The 23033-nt window shown below is 41.9% G+C and overlaps 1 protein-coding gene across 1 annotated transcript in view; it reads left to right on the top strand.

Moving 5' to 3' along the window:
- Frzb (frizzled related protein) overlaps positions 1 to 8919 on the top strand; it is a 34201-nt gene extending 25282 nt beyond the window's left edge. The window contains exons 4-6 of the mRNA XM_052724965.1: positions 2664 to 2868; positions 3240 to 3303; positions 7410 to 8919. Coding sequence (XP_052580925.1) covers positions 2664 to 2868; positions 3240 to 3303; positions 7410 to 7520 — 380 coding nt within the window. The 3' untranslated portion in view covers positions 7521 to 8919. The remainder of the gene's footprint in view (positions 1 to 2663; positions 2869 to 3239; positions 3304 to 7409) is intronic.
- Positions 8920 to 23033: the final 14114 nt, after the last annotated feature.

The raw sequence follows: 23033 nt of genomic DNA, 5'->3' as shown, positions 1-23033 counted from the left end.
TACACACCAAAAAACATTAGCAGCAAAAAATTTATTCTAAAGAGATAGAGTCTTAACATACTACTTTTAAATTTATCCAGCTTCCTTGTGACTACAATTGTTGTATTTTAGAAATGGCGGGAAGGAGTCACACCATACATCAGGGCCATGTGGGAGGTTTATTGAGGGGAGGGGAGAGAAGGGGCAGAGAAGGGAGCAGAGACTGGTCCCTGGGGATGAGAGAGAAGGAAGGGAAAAGACAGGAGGTAGGCAAGGCCTGCCTTTTATAAGGAAACATAATGAATGGACACAGGAGGTGCTCTTAATGGCCAAGGTGACGATATATCCTGTCAGGACCCTAAGGGCAGGCCTGTACAGATGCCTAAATACTAACAACAATAGTTGGTGGTACTCTTATCATTAAAAGTTAAAATACTAATCATTAAAAATCATTAAAAAGACATCTTAGAGAAGGTACCTGAATGAGTATTATGATATAAGATTGGCTGTGGGTCACAAGTGATGAAAAGGAGGAGACTTGTATGGTTGCTTACATCTGTAGTCCATCCCAACACTTGGGAATAAAGCCAAGAGGATCAAGAGTTCAAGGCCAGCCTCGACTGCATTGCAAGTTCAAAGCCAACCTAGGTCTTTCCAATCACGACTGGAGGGGGGGGAAAAAAAGGAGGATTTTTTTTTTTCATAGCCAGATACTAACCAGACCACCCAAGATTTAAAGATTTGCTTTTGGGTCAGACTTAGAGATTCTTAAGGGAAAAGAGGCACTCTAATGCTTGGCTAGAAGGTAAACTAATGGACGGAAAATATTTCTTTTTATTGATTTTTCCTTTATGAATTTGCACGAATCTATTTAGAAAACAAAGTACAGGCAGGAACAATGGGCAATTCCTATAAAACCTCTGCCACATTCTTGACTAATTTAGTAACAATTTATCAAAATTACTTAAATAATAAAGTAGGTGTTGCAGAGAGGTATTTTTTTTGGAGTGGGTACATGTGCTAAAAATTTCTAATGAAAATAGTGGGTGCCCTGGGTAAATAAATCATTAGCTTGAGAACATTTGCCCAGCTCACTGATAGCTAATGGCTGGTGGATACTGTGAAGCACATTCATTTAAGTCAGGACTCACACAAATGTCTGCTAGCTAGCTGGCCTTCAGAACTTATCGTCTGGAAGGAAAACTTTATCTCTTGTCAAAATACAGGGCTAAGAAAACAGGAATAGAAAGGGACTCCGCTTGCCAATCGAGCCAGGCAGGGCCAGCTGGGCAGTAAGACCTTGTGGGGCACAAACTCTCATACTTGCATTGCGACAAATTCTCTGAAGACTGAACTATTCATGAAGTAAAAATAAGACTTGGATTTGCAAATTTTGGTAACTGAATCTCTGTCCTGTGCATCACTGTACTGGTAGACCATTAAGTTCCTGTGATAAAGTTCGAACATTGGTGGAGGAATGGATTGCCAGCTGGTTGTATGTTTTTAATGGAGGTATTTATTTTATCAATCCTGTGTAGTCCTGAACACCTAAAATACAAGGGAGGGTCTGCAAGGAGGAGTTTGTACATGCCTACCTACAAAGCTTGTCCAAAGTGGGTTCACTTGGAGATAGTGTGTTTCCTCTGTGGACACTGGTCTAATATGTCAAAGCTTCCTGAGCAATTGCTGTTGACTTCTTATTAATTGAGATTTTCACATCTTTCTTAAAACAAAACAACTTTCCTGTAAAAATGCTTCTGGCCCAGAAGTAGAGATCTACACAATGTGGCTCTTCAAAAGGAGAGACCCAGGAAAGACAAGTACTTTCTAGACTTTGAGTCCCTTAGACTTTGCAATGGAGGGCAATTTGTCTTTGTGTTGACAAGTGAAGCTGAGTCCTGTAAAAGAGAGGTACTTGCACTGTGAGAGGCAGACTGATGTAATTGGCATGATAGACTGTTCTCCGTAACACAGCAGGGACATAGAGGGGTAGCTTAGCGCAAAAGCGCAGGAGGAGACGGGTCTAACAGACCTCAAGAAGAAAGTTGAGTATACCTAAGGGACGTACAAAGCATGACACGGCCATGAAGGAGGAAAATGCTGATGTCTGAACACTGAGCCAAGATGAAGAAAGTAAAAACACAGGAACTCATTTGGGAACACTACCAAGCAGGATGTAGCCCTGAAGAGATCCTGCCTTGAGAAAACGGACCAGGCGCAGAGTGCTGATGAAGAAACCAAGTATAGAGCTGAGGCTAGCCCTTTACATAGGGTGAAATTAGTGTAAGTTAACTCCTCCTGGCAGCAATCAGTCCTGCACACATGCATATTTACACATCCAAGGTGAAACTTTAGAAGGAAATTATAACAGATTACTCAATCGACTCTGATTATCTAAACGGGCTTTTGAAAACCAAACACTTGTACACACACATGCATTTATAAACACCAATGTATGCATACACAGATACCTATACAAATTGGCAGGGGATTGGGACTCTGCATGGAGAAGGCAGGTATTGCGTTTCATTTCACTAAAGAAGAATGTCTGCCTAACTTCTCCTTTCTAATCATCGAATATGAAATTGAGAAGAACTGACTAGAAAAAATCCTCCTGGCTTTTTTGGGCATGGTGTACCTACTCTGCGCCATCATATAAATCAGATCGGTTTTCTTTTCTCCAGTCATCCGGGCCAAAGTTAAAGAGGTAAAGGCCAAGTGTCATGATGTGACTGCTGTGGTGGAGGTGAAAGAGATTGTAAAAGCATCTCTGGTGAGCATCCCAAAGGACACCATCAACCTCCACACCACCTCTGGCTGCCTCTGCCCCCCACTCCACGTCAATGAGGAATACATCATCATGGGCTACGAAGATGAGGAACGCTCCAGGTAAGTTCCCCTAAGAATTCAGGGTAATGTGTTTCCTTCCTAGCCATTACGTTTCTCTTTACACATCTTGCTGTGATGTGCTTGTCTTCTCTACTTTCTTGGTAACTGTGGCTGTCTGTTAATTTTATGTATTGGATAGAAAAGGATGGAAGCACAATTTATGGGTATGGATTTTTCTGGAAGGAGAGATCATAGCATCATTTATTTCCAAAGGGAGTCTATGACTCCTAAATAGTTAAGACTCTTTTCAACTCTCTGGCTTCCCTAATTCTAGAATAAACATACTTAGCTTTTCGTGCCACTGATTCCTTGACTTTTTCAGTAATATAATTTGGTTTTTCAAAAGTTGTTGTTTGATTTTAAAAATGCAGGTTACTCCTGGTGGAAGGCTCGATAGCTGAGAAGTGGAAGGACCGCCTTGGGAAGAAAGTCAAGGTAAGATTAGAGGTTTTTTTATTAAGAACTTTTTTATTCATTTTACATACCAATCACAGATCCCCCTCTTCCCTCCTTCCACTCCTCCAGCCTATCCCCCCATTCCCTTCTACAGGAAGGTAAGGTCTCCCATGAATAGTCAGCCGAGCCTGGTACATTCAGTTGAGGCAGGTCCAAGCCCCTTCCCCCACCTCAAGGCAGGTAGTGGGCTCCAAAAAGGCAGCTCATGCACCAGCCGTGTACCCTGAGCCTATTGCCAGGGGACTTCTTAAGCAGATCAAGCCATATAACTGTCTCGCTTATGAAAAAAAAAGATTAGATTTTATGTTCAAAGTAGTAAAGTACTGGGGCTGGAGACTTAGCTCTGTGGTAGAATGCTTACCTAGCAAGCACTCTCCAGGTTTAGTCTCCAGCACCAGAAAAAAAAATCCTGTCTGCTGATTAAGTCCATATAAAACCATCTCTTGTATAGATTAATTACTTGCCCTCAACTACATGAGAATATTAAGACCTGATATATGTACATATACACATGCATAGACATATACACATATATTGAATAGTCTAAGAACTGAAATTGTCTTTAATGTCTATTCATTTAAGGAGTGAATTCTCTGTACATGTATCAGAGCTCTAACTACAGTTGCTCTACTTTCCTGTGAGACTGCCTGTAGTTAGCCAACCACGACCGGCTGGCTTCACACTCACCTTTGAACACCAGTCTCCTGCCAGCTTATTATTCTGCCATTGGTAGGGTATCACTTCCATTTTCATGTTCTATAGAAGCCACAGAGGACTGTTCTAATGCCAACATCATACTTCATTTCAGGCAGGAAGAACTTTTGATCAGGACCGGTGCTGTGTCGATCTCTGGCTGGGAGAGTAGGAAATAGAGGATTTTCTTGCTTCTAAACAAATTGCTCTTCTCCAAGAAGGGGAAAATCAATGATGAGTGGAAAAATACCACAGTTTCTAATGTACAGACAATTCCTATGAACAAGGTGCTGCCACAGTCATCAGTGGAGAAGGGATCTGACCAAACTAGGTCTTGAGAACTGTAATGTGGCTTTAATATTTTATATTAAGATCCTAGAATTTATGTATCAAAAAATCAAGTAATGAATTACTTAGTAATTCTTTGTTTCTTATTATTGAACTAGCACATCTTCTTTAAAGAATAGAATAAGTGGGGGAAATGCATAAGAGGCCAAAGAATCTCCTAGGATGGGTGCTGGGGTGGAGATGGGGAGTGGGATGTACACCAAACATGATACATCCTGCTCTTTCTGAGAGCTAGAAGGCTTGGGAAGCGTTTACAGGGTAAGCTAAAAACCCTTAGGCAGTTGATCTTACACATCTGGCACTCAGCACGGCAGACACATGTGAATCGAAGTGACCTACAAAACTGTGGAGGGCATGATCTCATAGCAACTACCAAGTCCCTTTTGTCCTGGGTGTTTTTGTCAGAAGTGGGGTGCATTTCAAATGCAGATTGTGAGTGCTCTCTGTTTTCATCTCTCATCAATTAACCTGGGGTTTAATTATTAGTGGAGAAATGACTCTTCTTCCGAATACTGGGGTCTCTTTTCATCCTTTCAAGTCTGTTTTCTGCTTCCTAGTGCAGAACAAGAATTTGTCCTGAATTCCTGTCCCAGTTGGAAGAGCTTCAGCACCTCTGTGGCATGTGTCTCAAACCTGGCTGGTTATGTTTTCACGGGATGCATGGCTTGTCCTGTTTTATAGCATGGTGGATTTACTCCCCATTGCTTCCTGCAGGGAACTCACAGTTTTTATGAGATCACTGATGTTCTCAGACTGAATTTAAACACACTAATGGAAAACAATAAACCAGTAACTTAAATCATTTTTTTTTTTTTTTGAGACGGTGTCGTGCTCTATAGCCCTAGTTGGACTGATGCTTTCAATTTAGCACAGTCTGTATTGGTACCTGTGATATAGCAAAAGCTGGACTGGTACTCGCAATATAGCATGCAGGCTGGCCTCGAACTCTCTGTAGTTCGCCTGCATTGGCATTTGTATTATAGTAGTGTATCATTGCACCACACTCTTTTTCATTGTTTTTCCTTTTTAAAAGGTTTTTAAATTTTTATTTCATATGTCTGAGTGTTTGTGTGTATGTCTATGCCTGAGTTCCTGGTGCCCAAGAAGGCCAGAAGAGGGTGTGGGATCCCCTGGAATTGGAGTTATAGATGTTTGTGAGCTGTCTCTTGGGTGCTGGGAACCTTTGGTCCTCTGCAAGATCAGCAAGTGTTCTTAACCACTGAGCCGTCCCTTCAGACCCAGTGGGCCAATTTCTAATTCATGTTTATGCTCTGAGCCAGAAGTTTTGGGTAGGAAAAACTCTTCTAGCTAGAATTATTAAGATCCTTATTATAGGTTTCCAGTTAACTCGGGAATGTAAAAAAGACTTTTATGAAGGACATTATTTTTTTGTAATCCAATCAAAGTTGCTCTTTACAGCTGATTTTTCTTTGAGAAGAAGGCCATTTAAAAAGATCTTTTACCATCCTCCTACATACATGATTGTTTGCTGAGTTCCACAACAGCAAGTAGTCCAAATCAAGATATTTGAATTACCTTGGAGAGAGTTAAGGATCAGATTATTTTTTAAATATGAAAGCAATTATATTGTGGAATAAAGTCAGCCAAGACAAAGATCTAACTTAATAGAAAAATAGTAATAACCGACTTACTATGCCATTCGCTTTGTTCATAATTCAATCTTCAGAATAATCCTATTGTTAATGTTATTAATCTCCATATAGAAATGATAAAAACACCATCAATTAAGTTAAAAAACTTTGCATGCTAAGTCATGATTTAGAATCAGAATTTGGGTCATCTAGCATTAACTTCCTGCTACTTAAAGTAAGGTCACGGAACCCACAGCCCAAGGGTCACTGGAGAGCTCCTGATGTAGACATCATGGGCCCCATTTCAGAGCTTCTGGTGTGGACATTATGAACCCCATTTCAGAGCTCCTGATATGGACATCATGGACCCCATTTCAGAGCTCCTGATATGGACATCATGGACCCCATTTCAGAGCTACTAACCAAGAACCTGTTCTCAGCAGGACCGTCTGATGATTTCTATGTTCCCTGAAGCTTGTCAAGTACAGATGTTCTCAGCGCTTCCCGTACTTTCAAAATGTAGCCTCCGTTCAACTCCTTATATCATAAGTAAACACTACTGACATTGTTCATATGAAATACAAGTAAATGTGACTTTTCTTATTAAAAACAATGCAGACAGCAACAACCACAAACAAACAAAAATCCTACAACACGTGTGTTGTAAAACTTGAGGCAGAGGCAGGATCTTGTGGTTTTGCTGTAATTGGTGAATATTAGAAAATCATTCTAGCGACACTGCATGTTTTTGCTATCTGTGTGTACATGTTTGTGTACATGCACACGTTGGCTGGAGGTCACTGTGAGGTGTCTTCCTCAGCTGCCCTCTACCTTACTTTTTGACACAAGGTCTTTCCCTGATTAAGCTAGACACACTGACCATGAAGCTCCAGGGCCCCACCTGTCTCTGCCCCCCCCCCCCCCTCGCTGCTCCCTCAGCACTGAGATGATACACTTGCACCACTCCACTTGGCTTTTCCCTCAGACGTTGGGTACCAAACAGTAGGTTTTTACACTTGTACCATCTCCCCAACCACTTAATTAGCTTTTAAAATGTTACGTTGATTTGGTCTTAAGAGGATGAAATATAGCTCCCCTTTCAAAATTTATCAGCATAAATCTTCCACTTGAATATAAATTTGGAAAGTACAGAGACTGCTGACATTTGCATCATTTACAGACATGGAAATTTTAGTCTTAACTTTTGGTATGATGGCCTTACTGGATGTCTTATAGATGAGATGGTCTCTGTTGTGTTTTTTGAAATCAGAGCGTTGAGTTGATGCAGTATCAGTTTCATTGTTATCCTGGGATAGAGATTTTTATACTTTTGGAAAAGTAGTAAACCACTCTAGAGATCAGACTTTACAATCTCCCTTAGCTGCTAACGTCATAGAAATGAAGCCCCGTGTGCTGTGTCCATGTGACTGTTTTCTCTTTTACATTTCACAGCGCTGGGATATAAAACTCCGCCATCTTGGACTGGGTAAAACGGATGCTAGCGATGCCACTCAGAGTCAGAAGTCTGGCAGGAACTCTAATCCCCGGCCAGCGCGAAGCTGAGTCCTGAAACGCAAAAGGCCACACCCATGGACTCCCTACTAAGACTTGCATTGCTGGACTAGCAAAGGCAAACTGCACGATTGCACTCATGACCTATTGTTTACTACAGATACTGTGTGGCAACTGAAGTTACTTCTGCGTCCTCTGCTCCCACTTCTTAATGGCCTGGGCTAGATCCTCAACTATGTCATGCATTCTATTTTACTAACCACGGGGAAACTGCTCTTTCACAACAGTCGCAATACATTCAACACGTTGATACTAAGGTCTCTGTACCAGAGTCCTCAGGTATTAACTTTGTCTTCTGTACCCAGATTGAGAATGCAATATTGGATGTAAAGAGAAATTTCTGGCAATATCTCGAAAACTAGATACTGCTGTAAAACAAACCCTGCTGGTGTACTTCCAGCCTTGTTTTTGTATGCCTTTTGGGCATTTTCCTCATGCTATGAAAGTCCTAAATGTTTATTAAAGGTAGAATGGCAGTCTGGAATTAAATACTGCACATGCAGAGCAATGCTGCACCAGGAAGCATTCATGAGGAAATGCCACACAGCATGAATAATTTTCAAGACTGGCAGGAAGCAAAATAAATAGTGGTAGGGGCCACGAAAAGAATATTTTGCCCGACTAAGGAGCATGCTGGAACCAGGAGCCCTTGAGCCATTTACAGCAGTGCTGTCCTGATAATGTATTTGATTTATTCACAAAGATATTAATGGGCATTAGAGAAAGACTTACAGCTAGACGTCACTATAGCTCTGCTTCCTTATAAATAAAACCCACTATGAGATGCCCCCCCCCACTTCCATTCATAATAAATGTGGCTTGCTGTATTGACCAGAAAAAGAAATTATTCAAGTAGCATGCATGTGCACCAGGGTGTGATTTTAAAGAGGTATGCAACTCTATAAAGTATTGTAGTTCCCAGGACAGTGAAATGTGCAAATTTGTTTTCATTATTATTTTTTGCTTTGGGCTTGTGATTTTGTTTTTTGGTGTGTGTACGTCTGTATTTGTGCGGGGGTGGGTCTGAACCATCACACACCCAAGTTGGACTAGATTGTAGGTCTGCTCGTTGGCCTAGACGGTTTCATTTGCATTTATACTGTTCAATGCTCAGTCAAAATATCTAATAAAAGGAAGCATGGTTGTCAGGAGAGGGATTTTTCTGACTTTTAAACAACAACAACAAAATGCCTTTATTATTCAAGCTGCAGTAAGACCCCTGTAGACCATGGGAAACCCTTGATGTTGATTCTTCCTTCCTGCAGCAGGGCTCTTTAGAGCATGGACCAGTCACTTGAAAGCCTCATTCCCTGCAGTTTACACATGTCATAGTAGTAGATCCAGATTTCTAAGCTATGGTGTGCTGAAAATAAAACATGTATGAAGCAAATGATTCTGTGTTTCCTTCTGTAAGAAGATCCATGCAAGGATGAAATTCATTCCTGAGTGGATACTTCCTATGTTGGTAATTAATAACTTATCCGATTTCTTTCTTTTAGAAGCGAAAAAGCATCCATGCCTTCCAATGAACCCTAAACACCAAAATTTCCCCCAATTCTAGAAGCAGAGTCCCACATTTGCCTATAGGTGGACAGCCCAGGCTTGGATCTACCTGTGACTGCTTTCAGGTACCTTGTACTGTATTCTCTGATGCTGGCGTAGAGGCATCTCTTCCTAGATGCTGTTGTTATCCTTTTAAGATGAATTTTGTGTCACTAAGTAGTGGTGAAGTGCTGTGCTAGGGATGCTGGCCTCCAACTTCTCAGGGAATCTGTCGTGGCTTTGGGTTCCCAGGCTGAATGCACTCATCCTGTTCTGTTTTTGTCAGGGCTTCCACAGCAACCTTGGGGAAAGGGCAGGCCTTGGTTGCAGGAGACTTGGAAGGTCTAGCATCTGTAATCCCTAACATGCCATCAGTGTTTCCAGGGCATAGTTGAAGCTATTTTAAGTGACAGAAATTCTACTGTTTATTTATTTACTTTTTTTATGGTCCTGAAGATGGAACCAGGCCCTAGGAAGGCTATATAAGTTTTCTACCACCAAGCTACATCACCAGCCAGTGAGGAAATATTTTGATATGAATGAAAACCTGCAGCTGTTTCATTTAGGTGCATTGACTGGAAAACGTAATGGTTTTCAGTGGAGGACTTTCACATATAATAGATTTAATTCATACACAATTGCATTTATAGACAAAAGGAGGCCATCTCTCAGATTAAGCAAGTGTTTTTGCTACCTTCCATTTTAGTCATCTATGGTAATGTTTGGTCTTGTTTGTCTGCATGAGACTTGTCATTTCTGTGAACATTTTTAATGTGACAACACCCATGAACAACATCTGTGCCATTTTTCAGTTGGTTAGCTGCAACATCTTCGCTAACAAACTGGGCAGACATCTTGGAGGACGGCGTGATTTCATCACAAGTCAGGTTTCTAAGCAGACTGCAAAACCATATCTACTCCGCTGTTGTCATATATGTCTCACTCATGCCTCTCTACAGGCCCTTTATGCTCACCAGGAAAGTCACTAAAAGCCAGGCCGTAGTGGCACATGCCTTTAATACCAGCACCCGGGAGGCAGAGGCAGGCAGATCTCTGAGTTCAAGGCCAACCAGGTTTTTGCCAGGGCCAACCAGAGAGAGTTCCAGGATAGCCAGGGCTACACACCGTCTTGAAAAACAAACCAAAGCTGCTTGCTAAAAATTTAACCTACATGTGTGCTTCTTAGTAAACCTTGAGGCCTTTAAAGTCAACTGAAATTTTCTTCAGAAAAATTTGCTCACCTTCAGGGTTTTAGTCTTCATAGCCAGACAACAACAAAACAGTTATGTGCATGCTCAAAGAACCAGTGACAAGTGAGTGGGAACTTGTCTTCCCTTTCCCGGGGATCCCTAAGTATTTTACTGTGTTGTTCATGGGGTAATCTGACTCTCTGCCATATGGTCCACCGCGCCTTGGGGGTGGGGTGGGACAAGCCTGTGTCTTTCCACATCTGTTACCTATTAGGAAGTCAAACACAAAAGTTACAATCACTGTGAGTAAATAGCTCTCCTTATTGCCTTCTGCAAGAAATTATTTGCTATTACATTTCAACAGTAAAATGACTTTCTAAAAAGCATTTCAAGATTGGTAATTGTTTAGCCCTATGGATTTTAACATTTTAGTACAGAAAAAGCATTAAGGAAGATGGTTAAAAAAACAACGAAGCAGAGATTTTTAGTAGTGTGTCACTGAAATGCAATGTAGAGAATTAAAATATATGGTTCCCAGCTGCACATGTTAACAGAAATAATGCACTCGGACCTTTGATGGGGATCTCTTTGGGGTCCTGTCTAGCAGTGGCAAGGAGTTATATAAAACACTTACACATGTCCTATTGGTGCCTTAAAAGTTGATGGTGTGATTCCCACTTCATAGATGAGTTGAGGATTTAGGACTTCAGACATCCTAAGTGGCAGAGAGGGGCTTTAGAATCTCTTAGTCTTATATTTCCCAAGTTGTATGTTTTCTGCTGTAATTACTAATAAAAATATAAATGCACCTTGATATTGTTTTCAAAAAGCACAGTGTAAAGAAAATGGAAGGTCTATTGGCAGTGTCAGAAAACCTACACCATGTTGTCCAACACTACCCCCAAATGCTGTCACTTTACCCATCTGGTTGTTCCCCCACCCTGAAGTCAAAATTTCAGGGGAATTGTTCTAGTTCTGGATACTTGGATAAATAAGCCAAGTGATTCTTTTCACATTGGTAGCTTAAAGATTCATGATTTTGAAATGGAAAATGGTTATTTTTCTGTCTTCCCTTGAATTTGGAAAAGGTCTGAAGTTCCGAGCGTTTGGCAAGGTTTGGATGAAGGTGAAGTCAAAGGTTGGTGGCTGTACACAGAAAACTCGGTGACTGTTTTCCAAAAAGGAGGGACTGTCATGTTCTAGGTAGATCATTACCTTTATCCCTTGAAACGTCAGGGGCATCATAATCAAAAAAGAAACTGTTCCACATGGCCTGTTTTCCCAGCTTGTCATTCTTGAAGTATTTTTATCATGACAGATTCAACATGTCATTGTAAGACAAGTTTTTCGCTGGATAAAATGCAAACATTAGGTTTCTGCTTGGTGGATGGTGCAAACTTGAACTGTTGGCCCACAAAGAAGGAAAGGGCGTGATACTTCAGGTCAGTTTGTCTAAAAGAAAAAGAAGTGTGGACTGCTGAGGAGGCTGATGCAGAAATGAAAGGAGTTGTGGATAAGGTCTTTTCTATAAGCACTATACAGTGGCACTCTAGTCACATGTTTGCATAGAGATGTGGGATGGATGCTATCACTGTAGGCCAGGCTAGGTGCTTCTGGAGGATGAGTGAGGTGGGAAGCATGAGATAGCTCCGAGATGTTCGTCTGTGAGATGGGAGAGCAGAGTATTTCATCATACTGAATGGTAGATAAAGCTCATAAGTAAAGCCCATTGGATTCATTCTAATGTCTATTTCTACATCATTTGGCTGTTTCTATGGAAACCATAGCTTCTTGGAGGTTGCATCCCTGTGTATTGGTGTAACTGTAACCAAAATTTCTGAGGGAACAATTGAAAAGGCATAAAGATTTGTTTTAGCTTCTTTTCAGATATTTGGTCCCTGTTCTTGGCTTCCTTGACTCTGGGCCCATTGTGAGGCAGAACATCATGGTGGGATCATGTGAGGGAGGAGGCTGTTCCCTTCATGGTAGACAGGAAGCACAGAGTATAACCATCAAAGGCACACCTCTAGTGATCCACCTCCTCCAGCTAGCCCCAACCTCCTAAAGGCTTCAGAATTTCTCAAAATGGTGTCATCAGCTAGAGGCATGAACCACACAAACATGTGGGGGACATTTTATAGTCAAACCATAGCTGAAAAGCAATATCTGAGGTAAAAAAAATTCTAGAAGAACTCAGCAAAAGAAGAAATGAACACAAACAAAATCTCAGTTGAAAACCTTTCCCTAGGACATAGAATTTGAGGGAAATGTCAAAGCCTTAATGTGGACCATGAAGGTCAGAGGACGGCATGCCAGCCGAGACCACATTGTCCTGTCAGAGTGCTCATCTCTCCCTGCCAGGCCGCCTGTACCTCTTCTGCTTTTCCATCTACTACTTGGTTGATAAAGTCAAACAAATGACTATATCTATATATTAAGAACTGCTAGAAGATCAATCATGAAGCAAATATTAAAAATTAATATTCTTTAAATTCATTGATCAATATTCATCTAGCTCATTTAAACTTCTTTCAGATCCCCAGATCAAGCAGTCTGGGTCTAGCTACGCAGTTCCAGAACTGAAAATTACCAACCCTCTTCTTTCCTTGGAGACAGCACTTGACATTTAATTAAGACCTTTGTAATACAACCTGAGAAAGCCTTAGGGTCAGGCACCTATAGTTAAGCTCCTAGTTTGCTACTGCCCGGCGATAGCCTTCTTGTGAATTATGATCAGGAGAGAGTAGCTGAGCAGAGTAGGAACATGGTAGATGCTTACTTAGTAAGTATTGAGATCATTCTATCTGTGCCTCCCAAATACTGAGAGGTTCACAGCTCCCAAACAGGCTCTAGCAAATGCTTAAGTCTGGAAGAAAATTAAATGCCCCAAGATGTTACCCCGTTGCCCAGAGCGCTCACCTACATCTTTAGACACCAGACTAAAATAAAATCCACAGCTCACCCTCAAGCTGATTACTGGAAGTCTTTTCCTTTCCTTGAAGCCAGGAAGATGTGCTTAAAAAGCAGCAACAAGAGCCGTGGTGGCGGCACACTCGAACCTTTAATCCCAGCACTCTGGAGTCAGCGGCAGACAGATCTCTGAGTTCAAGGCCAGCCTGGTCTACAGAGTGAGTTCCAGGACAGCCTGTGCTATACAGAGAAACCTTGTCTGGAACACCAAACCAAAAAGCAGCAACAGGAGAGTGCTGTGTACCTATGCAAGGGGCTGGGGAGATGGTTCAGTCCTCAGCACCTACATGGCAGCTTGCAATCTCTTGGAACTCCAGTTCCAGGGTGTCTGACCTTCTCTTCTGGCCTCAGGAGGCTTCTGTTTGCACAGGGTGCTCAGAAACTCACAAAAACACACATGCATAAACATTAAAAAAAATCTTAAAAAGGAGAAATACAAGTGTTTTGGCTAGTTTGCTGTAGTAAACTCCACGGAAATCATAGTCATCCGAGGAGAGGGATCCTCAATTGAGAAAATGCCTCCATAAGATCTGGCAAGCCTGTAGGGCATTTTCTTAATTAGTAATGTGGGAGGGGCCAGCCCATTCCATGTAGTACCACCTTGAGCAGTTGGTCCTTGGTTCCATAAGAAAGCAGCCCTTAATTAGCACTCCTCCATGGCCTCTGCATCAGCTCCTGCCTCCAGGTTTGAGTTCCTGCCTTGGTTTCCCTCAGTGGACTGTGACTCAAATATGTAAGTCAAATCAACTCTTTCCTCTCCAAGTTGCTTTTGCTCATGGTGTTTCACCACAGCAATAGAAACCCTAAGAAGACAACAAGCAAAACCACTTTCTCAATGTTATTGTTAAAAGTTTGGCTTTCTCTGAGAGTCACTGTGTGTACCCTGAGGCAGCAACCAGCGACCACTTAGAAAGATACACGTTCCCAAGAAGAGCTGAATTTTTGTGGAGTTCCTTCTAGATGTTTTTCATTTCCTAGGGAGTTGCAGAAGTACTAAAGTATATTGACACAAAGTGTTTATGTTCAAAAAAGTACAGGTTCTGCATTCCAGGCTGCACACGGAAGAAGGGTCTCGAGACACAGGCTGCTTTTACTGCACTGGGAAATAAAACTAACTCATAAAGGGCCTGAGCTAGTCTATATTGGAAAAACAGATGACAGCCGAAGATTGAGCAGAAAGGGGGACGACCTAATCCAGAGGTGGCAAATTTTTCTATACAGAGTTCCCTGAAAAATATCGAAGGTTTTGTAGGTCAAGTCCGTTGTTGCACTAATCAGCTCTGCCACGATGGCTCAAAGCCAGACACTGATAACAAAAGCAGGGCTGTGTTCCAATAAAAGTTATTTTCAAGAATGGCAGGGGCCAGGATTTAGCAGACAAGCTTTGGTTTATTTACTTTGTGGGTCTTTTGCATTTTTTTTTAATCATTCTTTGGATTTAATGAAATTAATGGTTTGGTGGCATTAAAAAAATCGCTCGGGGGGGGGGGATCACTACTGTGATAAGTGAGGCTTTGCCTACAGTTTTAGCATTATCGATTCAGTCTTTTGGGTTAAACATTGTTCACTTCATAGATCTGCTGAAAATGGAGGGCTTGTGGAATGTATCAAGTCATTGTTTCCTTTGTATCTATTGTCTTACTGAATAAGGGGCTGAAGGAATAGAAGGCGGTTCCCTAGAGTAGGCAGTTCCTGGAAGAGAATTGAGACTGAAGAAAATAAAATGGGAAGTGTTTAGCCCCCCACCTACTTAAGAAGTCATTCATAGTAACCATTTGCCACACAATTATATTTTCTTCCTGAGGGGGGGATGTTCCTTTGTTTTTGTTTGTTTCAGGGCTTGGGGATGGAACCAGCTAGCCTAGTTGTAAAGCCCAGGAAGACAGTCACTGAGCCACACCCCGGGCAGAAAGCACTCAAGCACTTTCTTTTCTTTTGGTTCTTCCAGACAGGGTTTCTCTGTGTAATTCTGGTGCCTGTCCTGGATCTCACTCTGTAGCCCAGGCTGGCCTCGAACTCACAGAGATCTGCCTGGCTCTGCCTCCCAAGTGCTGGGATTAAAGGTGTGTCCCACTGCCACCCAGCTAAGATAGCACTTTCTTTAGGGATAAAGTTTTATAGCAACAAGACTCATGTCCTGAGTACCACACAGGCTACCAGATGATAGAGTCTACACAAGAGACAGGAACAAAGCTTATTGGTTTTGGGGTTTTGTTTGTTTGTTTTCAAATCACTGGTTTGATTTGAAAGTTCCTGGTCTCCTTTCATTCTTGTGGTCCCTCCCATTCGCTCTACTTTGATTTAGGTCTGGTATCCATTGTCTTATACTGATGTACTGGTGTTTGAGTGTTTGTGTAAACCAGATGTATGCATCAGTGCTCACAGAAGCCAGAGGAGGCCATTAGGCGATCTGTGCTGTCTCTGTCTACTTTATTCCCTTAAGACCGGATCTCTCACTGAGCCTGAAGCTAGTCTGCACACTTTAGAGATCTTGTCTCTTTCCCCATGGCCTCGGTGTTACAATCACGTGTGTAGCCAGAGGATCCAAGCTTAGGTTCTCCTGCACTCTGACCCACTGAACCATCTGTCTAGCCTCCCACCCCTCATTTTTAAAGCTGGCATGTCAGGGATATTAAAAAATGATAATAATTATGTCAGTTATCCTTTTCATTATGTGTTTGTTTTTGCAGTGCTAGGGAATTAAACCCAGGTCCCTATGCATGCTGAGTGTTGTCAGTTTTAAAACTTCTTGGGCTCTCTGCCCTTCTGTAAGCTGCTGAAGTTGGAAAGAGAACTCAGGACATCCCTGGAGCACTCCACCACTCTGTGTGTTTAACCCATTCACTGTGCGCTTGATTTACAACTGCCTTTCTTGCTTGATGGATCCCACATGCCCTGTAATTTAAACATCTTAATTTGCTCTCACTGGAGTGCCCTTTTATTTGGATGTAAATTGATCCTGAAACAGCTCCCAATCAGAAGTTTGTGTTTGATATATTGTAGCTTGGAGTTAAGTATGGTCATTCCACGGTTCACTCTGTCAGGGGTAGAACTGAAGTTTCGTTCCTGCTCTAATTCACCTAGCTCAGGTTAATTTAACCATAAAATATACATTTTGACTGAATGTTTAAACTTCTCACAAATAAATAAATGGTAGAAAACCCGAACTACTCAATAGTGAAATTCAGTCTGTATGTGTAAATACAGAAAGATCTGAGTTTGTAACTATTAATTTGTTAAGAATTTTAACAGAATGTCAATGAAAAACGAACAAGATTTTTGTAGCATGTTAGGCCTAAAATACCACTAACGTCTTCTCTTTCAAGTTAGCCGGCTGCACAGCATATAGAACCAGAGTTTACCTGTCTCACTGAGAAAGAATATGATGGGAGATAATTACCAGAATATGATAGGAGATAATTACCATTTGTAGAAAATTCTAGAATTTAATAATAATCCCCCCTACAAGCGATACACACTGCAAATTGTAGCACAAAAAATGTCAAATTACATGAAAAATTGCTGAAGTTATAAAAGTTAAATTTTTCTGTTGCTTTTGTTTTGTTTTGTTTTATCTATCCATCCACCCACCCACCCACCCATCCATCCATCCATCCATCCATCCATCCATCCATCTATTTTGAGGTCTCATGCAGCCTAGCCTGGCCTCAAACTTAAGATTGACTTTGGACTTCCACTCTTTCTCTACTGGGAGAATTCCTACTCACGTGAGAGGGCATGTGAGAGTCAGTGTTTGAAACCAGGTCCTCAGTCCTGATAGGACTGTTAGAATCAGTCAAGAAGTTAATATAGTAGGGACCTCAGGACTGGTATGAGCCTTTAGTTGTGGCAAGCCACAAGAATATATTATAGAGATTCAGCTGTGTATTAAAGCTATACTTTGACCAGCCAAGGGTCTGTCAAAAGGCAAGCCATTTATTATGAATATTTGGTGTTATCCAGCCTTTAATATTTCAGCTGTCTTCTGCTATGAAATTCTTGCGTGCCCAAACATTCCCAGACCATTTGGCAAACAGGTAACTAACTCCCCTACTGAGCCTAGGAGACAAGTTGGCTGAAGCTGCATAGCTTTGTTTCTTGTGCAAATGATGCCTTGAGGCCTAGTGGTTCTCTAGAGCAACTGACCAGGAACAAAAGAGGTTTTTACATATCAATGTGGAAGGTAGAGCAACATTTCTGAGTAGGAAGAGAACCACATGGCCAGGGAAAGAGAGATGGTCATTTTTCTGTGGAGTATACAGAACAGCATGACCAGGGAGAAGAGAAGAACACAGAGATAATGTAGATGGTAAGGCAGAACTCTGGAGCCAGGAGTAGAGAGCAAGTAGAGATGGAGGGAGAAGAAGCAGAGGATGAAGATGAGGTGGGAAGCATAAGGGCTTAGTTCTTAGCAGGACTATGAGAAGGAACCAGATGTATGGAACTGAAGCTATGTAGACAGGATTTCATCCCAGAAAAATAAAGTATACAGACAAAGAGCTTGGTGTATCTAGACTTATTCTGCCCTGAATGCCTGACGGAGCTGTAGTTGAATTGATAGAATTTTGTCTTAGAGGAATAAAGTTAATAGACATAAGAACATAGTGTATGTAGATTTTTTTTTTCCCTCGGATATCCCACGCCAGACTTAGCGAAATCCCCAGAACCCCTGGGTAAGCCATATTTAGTGGCTTTGCTGAGTACTGTGGTGAGGCATGGAAGTGTACTGGAGGCTGAGATTGCCTGCAGGAGGTGTGGCCACAGGACTGGCTTGGAACCTGTCAGAACCAAGAAACCAATTTGAACAGTGGCAATGTAAGTGACCCCAAACTGTTACCTCTGAAATGGCCTGAGCAGCGTCAGCTGGGCCCACCAAGCCTGTCAAGGGTGTGAAAACAGGTAATGGCCTCACAGCAGTACCCCAAGGAAGCAGGATGGTGTTGGTTACGCTGCAGCGCTCATGGCTGGCCACGGAGGAGAGTGCTGGTCGGAAGAATCACAAGCTATGGTTACCTTTCTAGAGCTTTATTAGGAGAGAGAGGGAGAGAGAGAGAGAGAAAAGAGAGGGAGAGAGGGACCGCGTGGAGGGGTGAGTATAGAAGGAGAGAGTTCGGAAAGGAAGAGAACGCACAGAGGGCACACCCGCTTTTTAGGCTGGGACGCCGTTGCAGGCTGGTGACGTATTTAAGGACATAATCCTTACAGATGGCTCATGGGGAATGACCACGGATTACAAAAGGCTGGGTATGGAGACACATGTACTGATGCCACTGTACCCAAAATTGCTTTTGTGACGGAACAACTGATACAAGTGATGAGCTCTTTCGGTGCAATATTGGACTTTGTTAACTTTTGAAGAGAAATATTCCCCTGTTACATTATTTACCCTGCCTGCTATACTACCCATATGCTTGGCAAGGTGTGCCTGCTGAGGCAATAGTGTTTTAATTACCATGAGTGTGGCCATTTGCTTTCTGATTGACTTTAAGACTTGCTCCACAGGAGGGAACTCCATGTTTGGTACTGTAAGCCAGGGCAGAGACCTATGGCTGGGAGGGTCACAGGCCCTAGTGGAGGGGCCATTGTTTTCATTTTGTTAAACAGAACATGTGTTTACATTGGTAACAATGTAACACATTGCCTTCTAAACACCCATAGATGCTACAGAAGGGAGGCTCCGAAGACCTAGGGAGCGCCAAAACTTATGGCCCATCAGGCCCCTCCCCAAGGTGTTATAAGCTGAGAACAATGACTAGGAAGAGGAGACTCCTGGGTAAAACTGTATGAAGTTGTTCAGGGGATTCCAGTGAGCTGTCTTTTATGCTGGTGTGGGCTTTAATGATGCCCCTGCTTTTGCCTTGCTCCAGGAGGATACCCGTCTCTAATTGTATTAGTTACTTTTTAAATCCTGTGACAGCTACCCGATATAAAGCAATTTAAGGGAGGAGAGATTACTTTGTTTCCTAGTTTCAAGAGGCTAGAATCCCACCTGGCACCAAAAGCATGTGGTGGGGATGTGAGGTGACTGATTGTGAGGAATCAGAGGGAGGTGAATCCGGATGCCCTGTTGACTCTCTTCCTTTTCCTCTTTTTAGTCCAAGACCTTAGCCATTGGGCTTGTGCCAGTAAAAGTGTAATCTGCGTCTAATTTCTTTCATTGCTAACAGAAAATTCTGGTTTGGTTGTGATAAGTTTGAGAGGCTTAGTAGGCAGAGGGAAATGGTGGATTAGAGCAGCCTAGTAGCAGTTTGTGTGAAGGGAGCTAGACATGTTTAGGGTAGACCTTCTCGCCTCAGTTCCAGCTCTCTGCAAATGCCTTCAGGGCATGCTGAGAGGTATGTTTCTTTGAGGACTCTAAACCCAGTAAGACAACAAAGAAGATAATCCTCAGACCCATGCCCATATTAAGTAACCTAATGGTTTCGCCAAACTTGACTTAAATGAAACAGTTTCTTTGGTCTGCCCTGTCTTGGTTGAAAAGACATTTTATTCATGTCTCCCCAAGAAAAGTCATGTTAGAGTTAGCTACTTGGAGGAGCTGTAGATGCAGTAGATGGGACTGGGGGAGAAATAGAGGAGATACAAGGACAGGCATAAAGGGCCATGTTGTTAGGGAGTTGCTTTTTATGTCAAAATGGGGTAGAGTGAGCTCAGCAGCTGAGTGATAGGATTAGGTTAATGTTTTTGCAAGTTTATCTAGTCTCCACAGGGGGTGAAGGCAGGATTAGATAAAGGAGGCTGCTGTGGTATTTCAAGGGAGAGGTGGTGGTGGTGGGGTTGCTGAGCAGCAAGCAGTGCTTGTGGAGGGAGATGGACAGAAATAAGCCAGATAGTAGACTGTGATCAGAGGACTGGCTGATGGGTGGTGTAACCTGCTGAGAAGAGAAAAGAGTGAGCCACCTTTCACAGATGGAGCTACCTCCATCTGTAGTGAGAAAGACCTAGGGAAAGAAAAATCTGAGCTCCAATGGAAAAAAACTTAATCTGCCTTCCTGGTTTCCTTCAAGTTTAACTGAAAATTCTAATGCAGTTGTGATAACTTTGAAAGACTTAGTTGTTCTGCAGGATTAGGTGTGGGCAGTCAGATATACAAATATGTAACTTGGAAACTGCAAAAATTTAGAAACCAGCAGCTTGCATTTCTCAAATATCTACAGTTTGTCCTGATCTTCCTCTTGGAGCCTCGCCCTGAAGTTTGAGTCTGAACAACGCCTGTAAACGGAGAAAGTAGCAAACTGAACTAGAAGCAAAGTTTCAGTGGAGCTGCGGGACTCCTGGAAAATGATGGGGGTTGGGCAAAGCTATCCTGGGAATATGTAGGAGGGCGTCTGTTAATATTATATTGATCTGGATTTATATCAGTGACATGTCTTTGAAGGTGATCCAGGACAGGGTTATGGGTTTAGACATGACTCTGCATCATTTAATCCCACTTGAGTGTGCAGGAATGAATTAGGTATGTGAAATATGTGTGCATGGCTATCTTAATAAATCAGACTTCACCTTTATGATCTGAGTGGACTGTAGAAACAATTAGGCAGTTGCCATTGAATCATTCCAGTCAACAAAGGGATTGGTTTGTCAGGGACACATGATATATGGCTAACCTGTGTCTGGGTTAACACTTTGACTTTCCAAGGTTCCAGTTAGGAAATGCTTCCCTGGAGCTAAAGACTTATTAATTATTATTATTGCAAATAAACAAGTAAGAGACACATTGGCTAATGTCACTTTCTAATTTTTTTCAAGTCTGGCTGAAAGTTAAGTGTCATGTGTAATCAAGCAGGATCTGGGGGTAGAGAGAATCCTGACACATACTTGGGAGTGGTGTCTATAGTGTTAGTGATCATTCCAAAGTGCAGGGAAATGAAGATATTATACATAAGGGAAAAGAAGTTTATTATGCTGTACTCCAGAATAAAAACAAAAACCTTACATTGGTTTTCCTAGGGAAATACAGATCAATGTCCACAGCCACTACTTGCAAAGGCAATTAAAAAGGTGTATATTTGAAAACAATGTCTTCGTTGGGCTTTTATTGAAGAGCTGGGACAAGGAAGGAAATCTGGAGGTTGCAATGTTGGAGTCTCTGGGGATACCTCCTGTAACTACAACAAGAGGTGCTGGATTCAGCTTGGCACTCTCTACAAAGTGTCCATCAGTGGATTCTGTGGGGATTAGATTACATCATACTTTAGAACCCCCTTCTGATTCTTTTCTATCCTTTGATGAGAGTTAGTCATCTGTGGGTTTCAAAAAATGTTATTGTGTGTACATGATATGTGTAGTGTGTGGCGGCAGGTGTGCATGCCATGGCACAAGTGTAGAGGTCAGAGAATGGCTTCCGTGTTGGCCTCTCCTCCCTCTTCCTATGGGTTCTGAGGATTGCCCTTGGATCATCACCTTGTGAGGCAAGCACCTTTGCCGGCTGAACCATCTTTCCAGCTCCATCTATGAGGTTTTGTATCTTAGCCTTGTATGATCCCTGCCTCCACCCCCACAACTTTTGAAATGTTAATTTTAAAACCTAGTAGTATTTGACTTGATGTCTAGTCCAGAAAAAATAAAAATGTAGAAAAAAAAAGGATAAAACACTCAAACATGGCAGGCAAATTGATGTCAGAGCTACAGAAGCAAACCCATCTTTACAAATGTTTAGCATTAGTATTAAAATCTACAACTATTGTGGGAGATTTGTACACTGTGTGAAGGTGTATTGCTGTGATTGGTATAATAAAAAGCTGAATGGCCAATAACTAGGCAGGAGGTGTAGGTGGAATTTCCGGAGAGAGAAAGGAAGAGGAGAAGTCGAGGTTCACAGGAGACGACAGAGACACAAAGAGGAAACAGAATGTGCAAGATGGAAGACAGGTAATGCCACATGATAGAATGTAGGTTAATATAAATAGGTTTATAAGAGTTTTTAGGAAAAAGTCTAAGCTATAGGCCGAGCTTTTATAATTAATAAGAAGTCTTGGTGTCATTATTTGGGAGCTGGCTGGCAGGACAGAAAAAGACTTGTTACATAGAACTATGTGTTAATGGTAAGAAAAAAGTTTAGGGAAAGTCAAGAGAAGGAAGCTAAGACTATGATAATATTAAAATGATTCAGAAGATGTCAACAGCCCTGGAAAGAAGAGTAATGAAGTGTTCAAATTGTGCCTGCTGCAGAATCTTAGATGTGTGAGCTGAACTGGGCAGGCAGGCAGCTTCTTCTCTGTCAACTACCCAGTTTACAGCCCTTGTTGTCTGTACCTTCAACTTGTATACATCTTCTATGTTGTCCAAACTTTAAGTCAATTAAAAGTAAATATTTGTACCTAGAAGATCAACAATGCTAAATACTGGCAACTTGTGGGAGCCGATTTTCTCCTTCCATCATGTGACTGGCCACCGGGGGTCCAGCTCCACCTTCCCAGCCTTGGAGGCATCTTTATGCACTGAGCCAGCTACCAGCCTACGGTCTTTATCTCATTGTTGCCAAGTGTAGCTATGGTTAAAGCTTGAAGAGTGAGAAAATTAACAAATTTCCATTAGTTACAAATGGAAAAAAACTTGCCCCAAAATGAATTGAAATTTGGGAAAACTAATCCGATTTCTCTGTCTTTTGTGTTCTTTAGTAAGTGTGTAAGATAAATGCATCATGGCTAATTTTGCTTCTCTGTTAATAAAATTAATTGCATGTGCAGTCTTGTTGACCTGCTCTATAGTGCACAGTTGCTTTGGTATGCTAATTGAATTGTCAACAATAAACACAGGAAAGGAGGCACTTAAAGCTACCTTTTGGGGCCCCCAAACTTTC

This window comes from Peromyscus californicus, unplaced genomic scaffold (genome assembly GCF_007827085.1).
Source record: "Peromyscus californicus insignis strain IS unplaced genomic scaffold, ASM782708v3 Scaffold_7__1_contigs__length_154581171, whole genome shotgun sequence".
NCBI classification, from domain to species: domain Eukaryota; kingdom Metazoa; phylum Chordata; class Mammalia; order Rodentia; family Cricetidae; genus Peromyscus; species Peromyscus californicus.
This window is presented reverse-complemented; position numbering and strand designations above follow the sequence as displayed.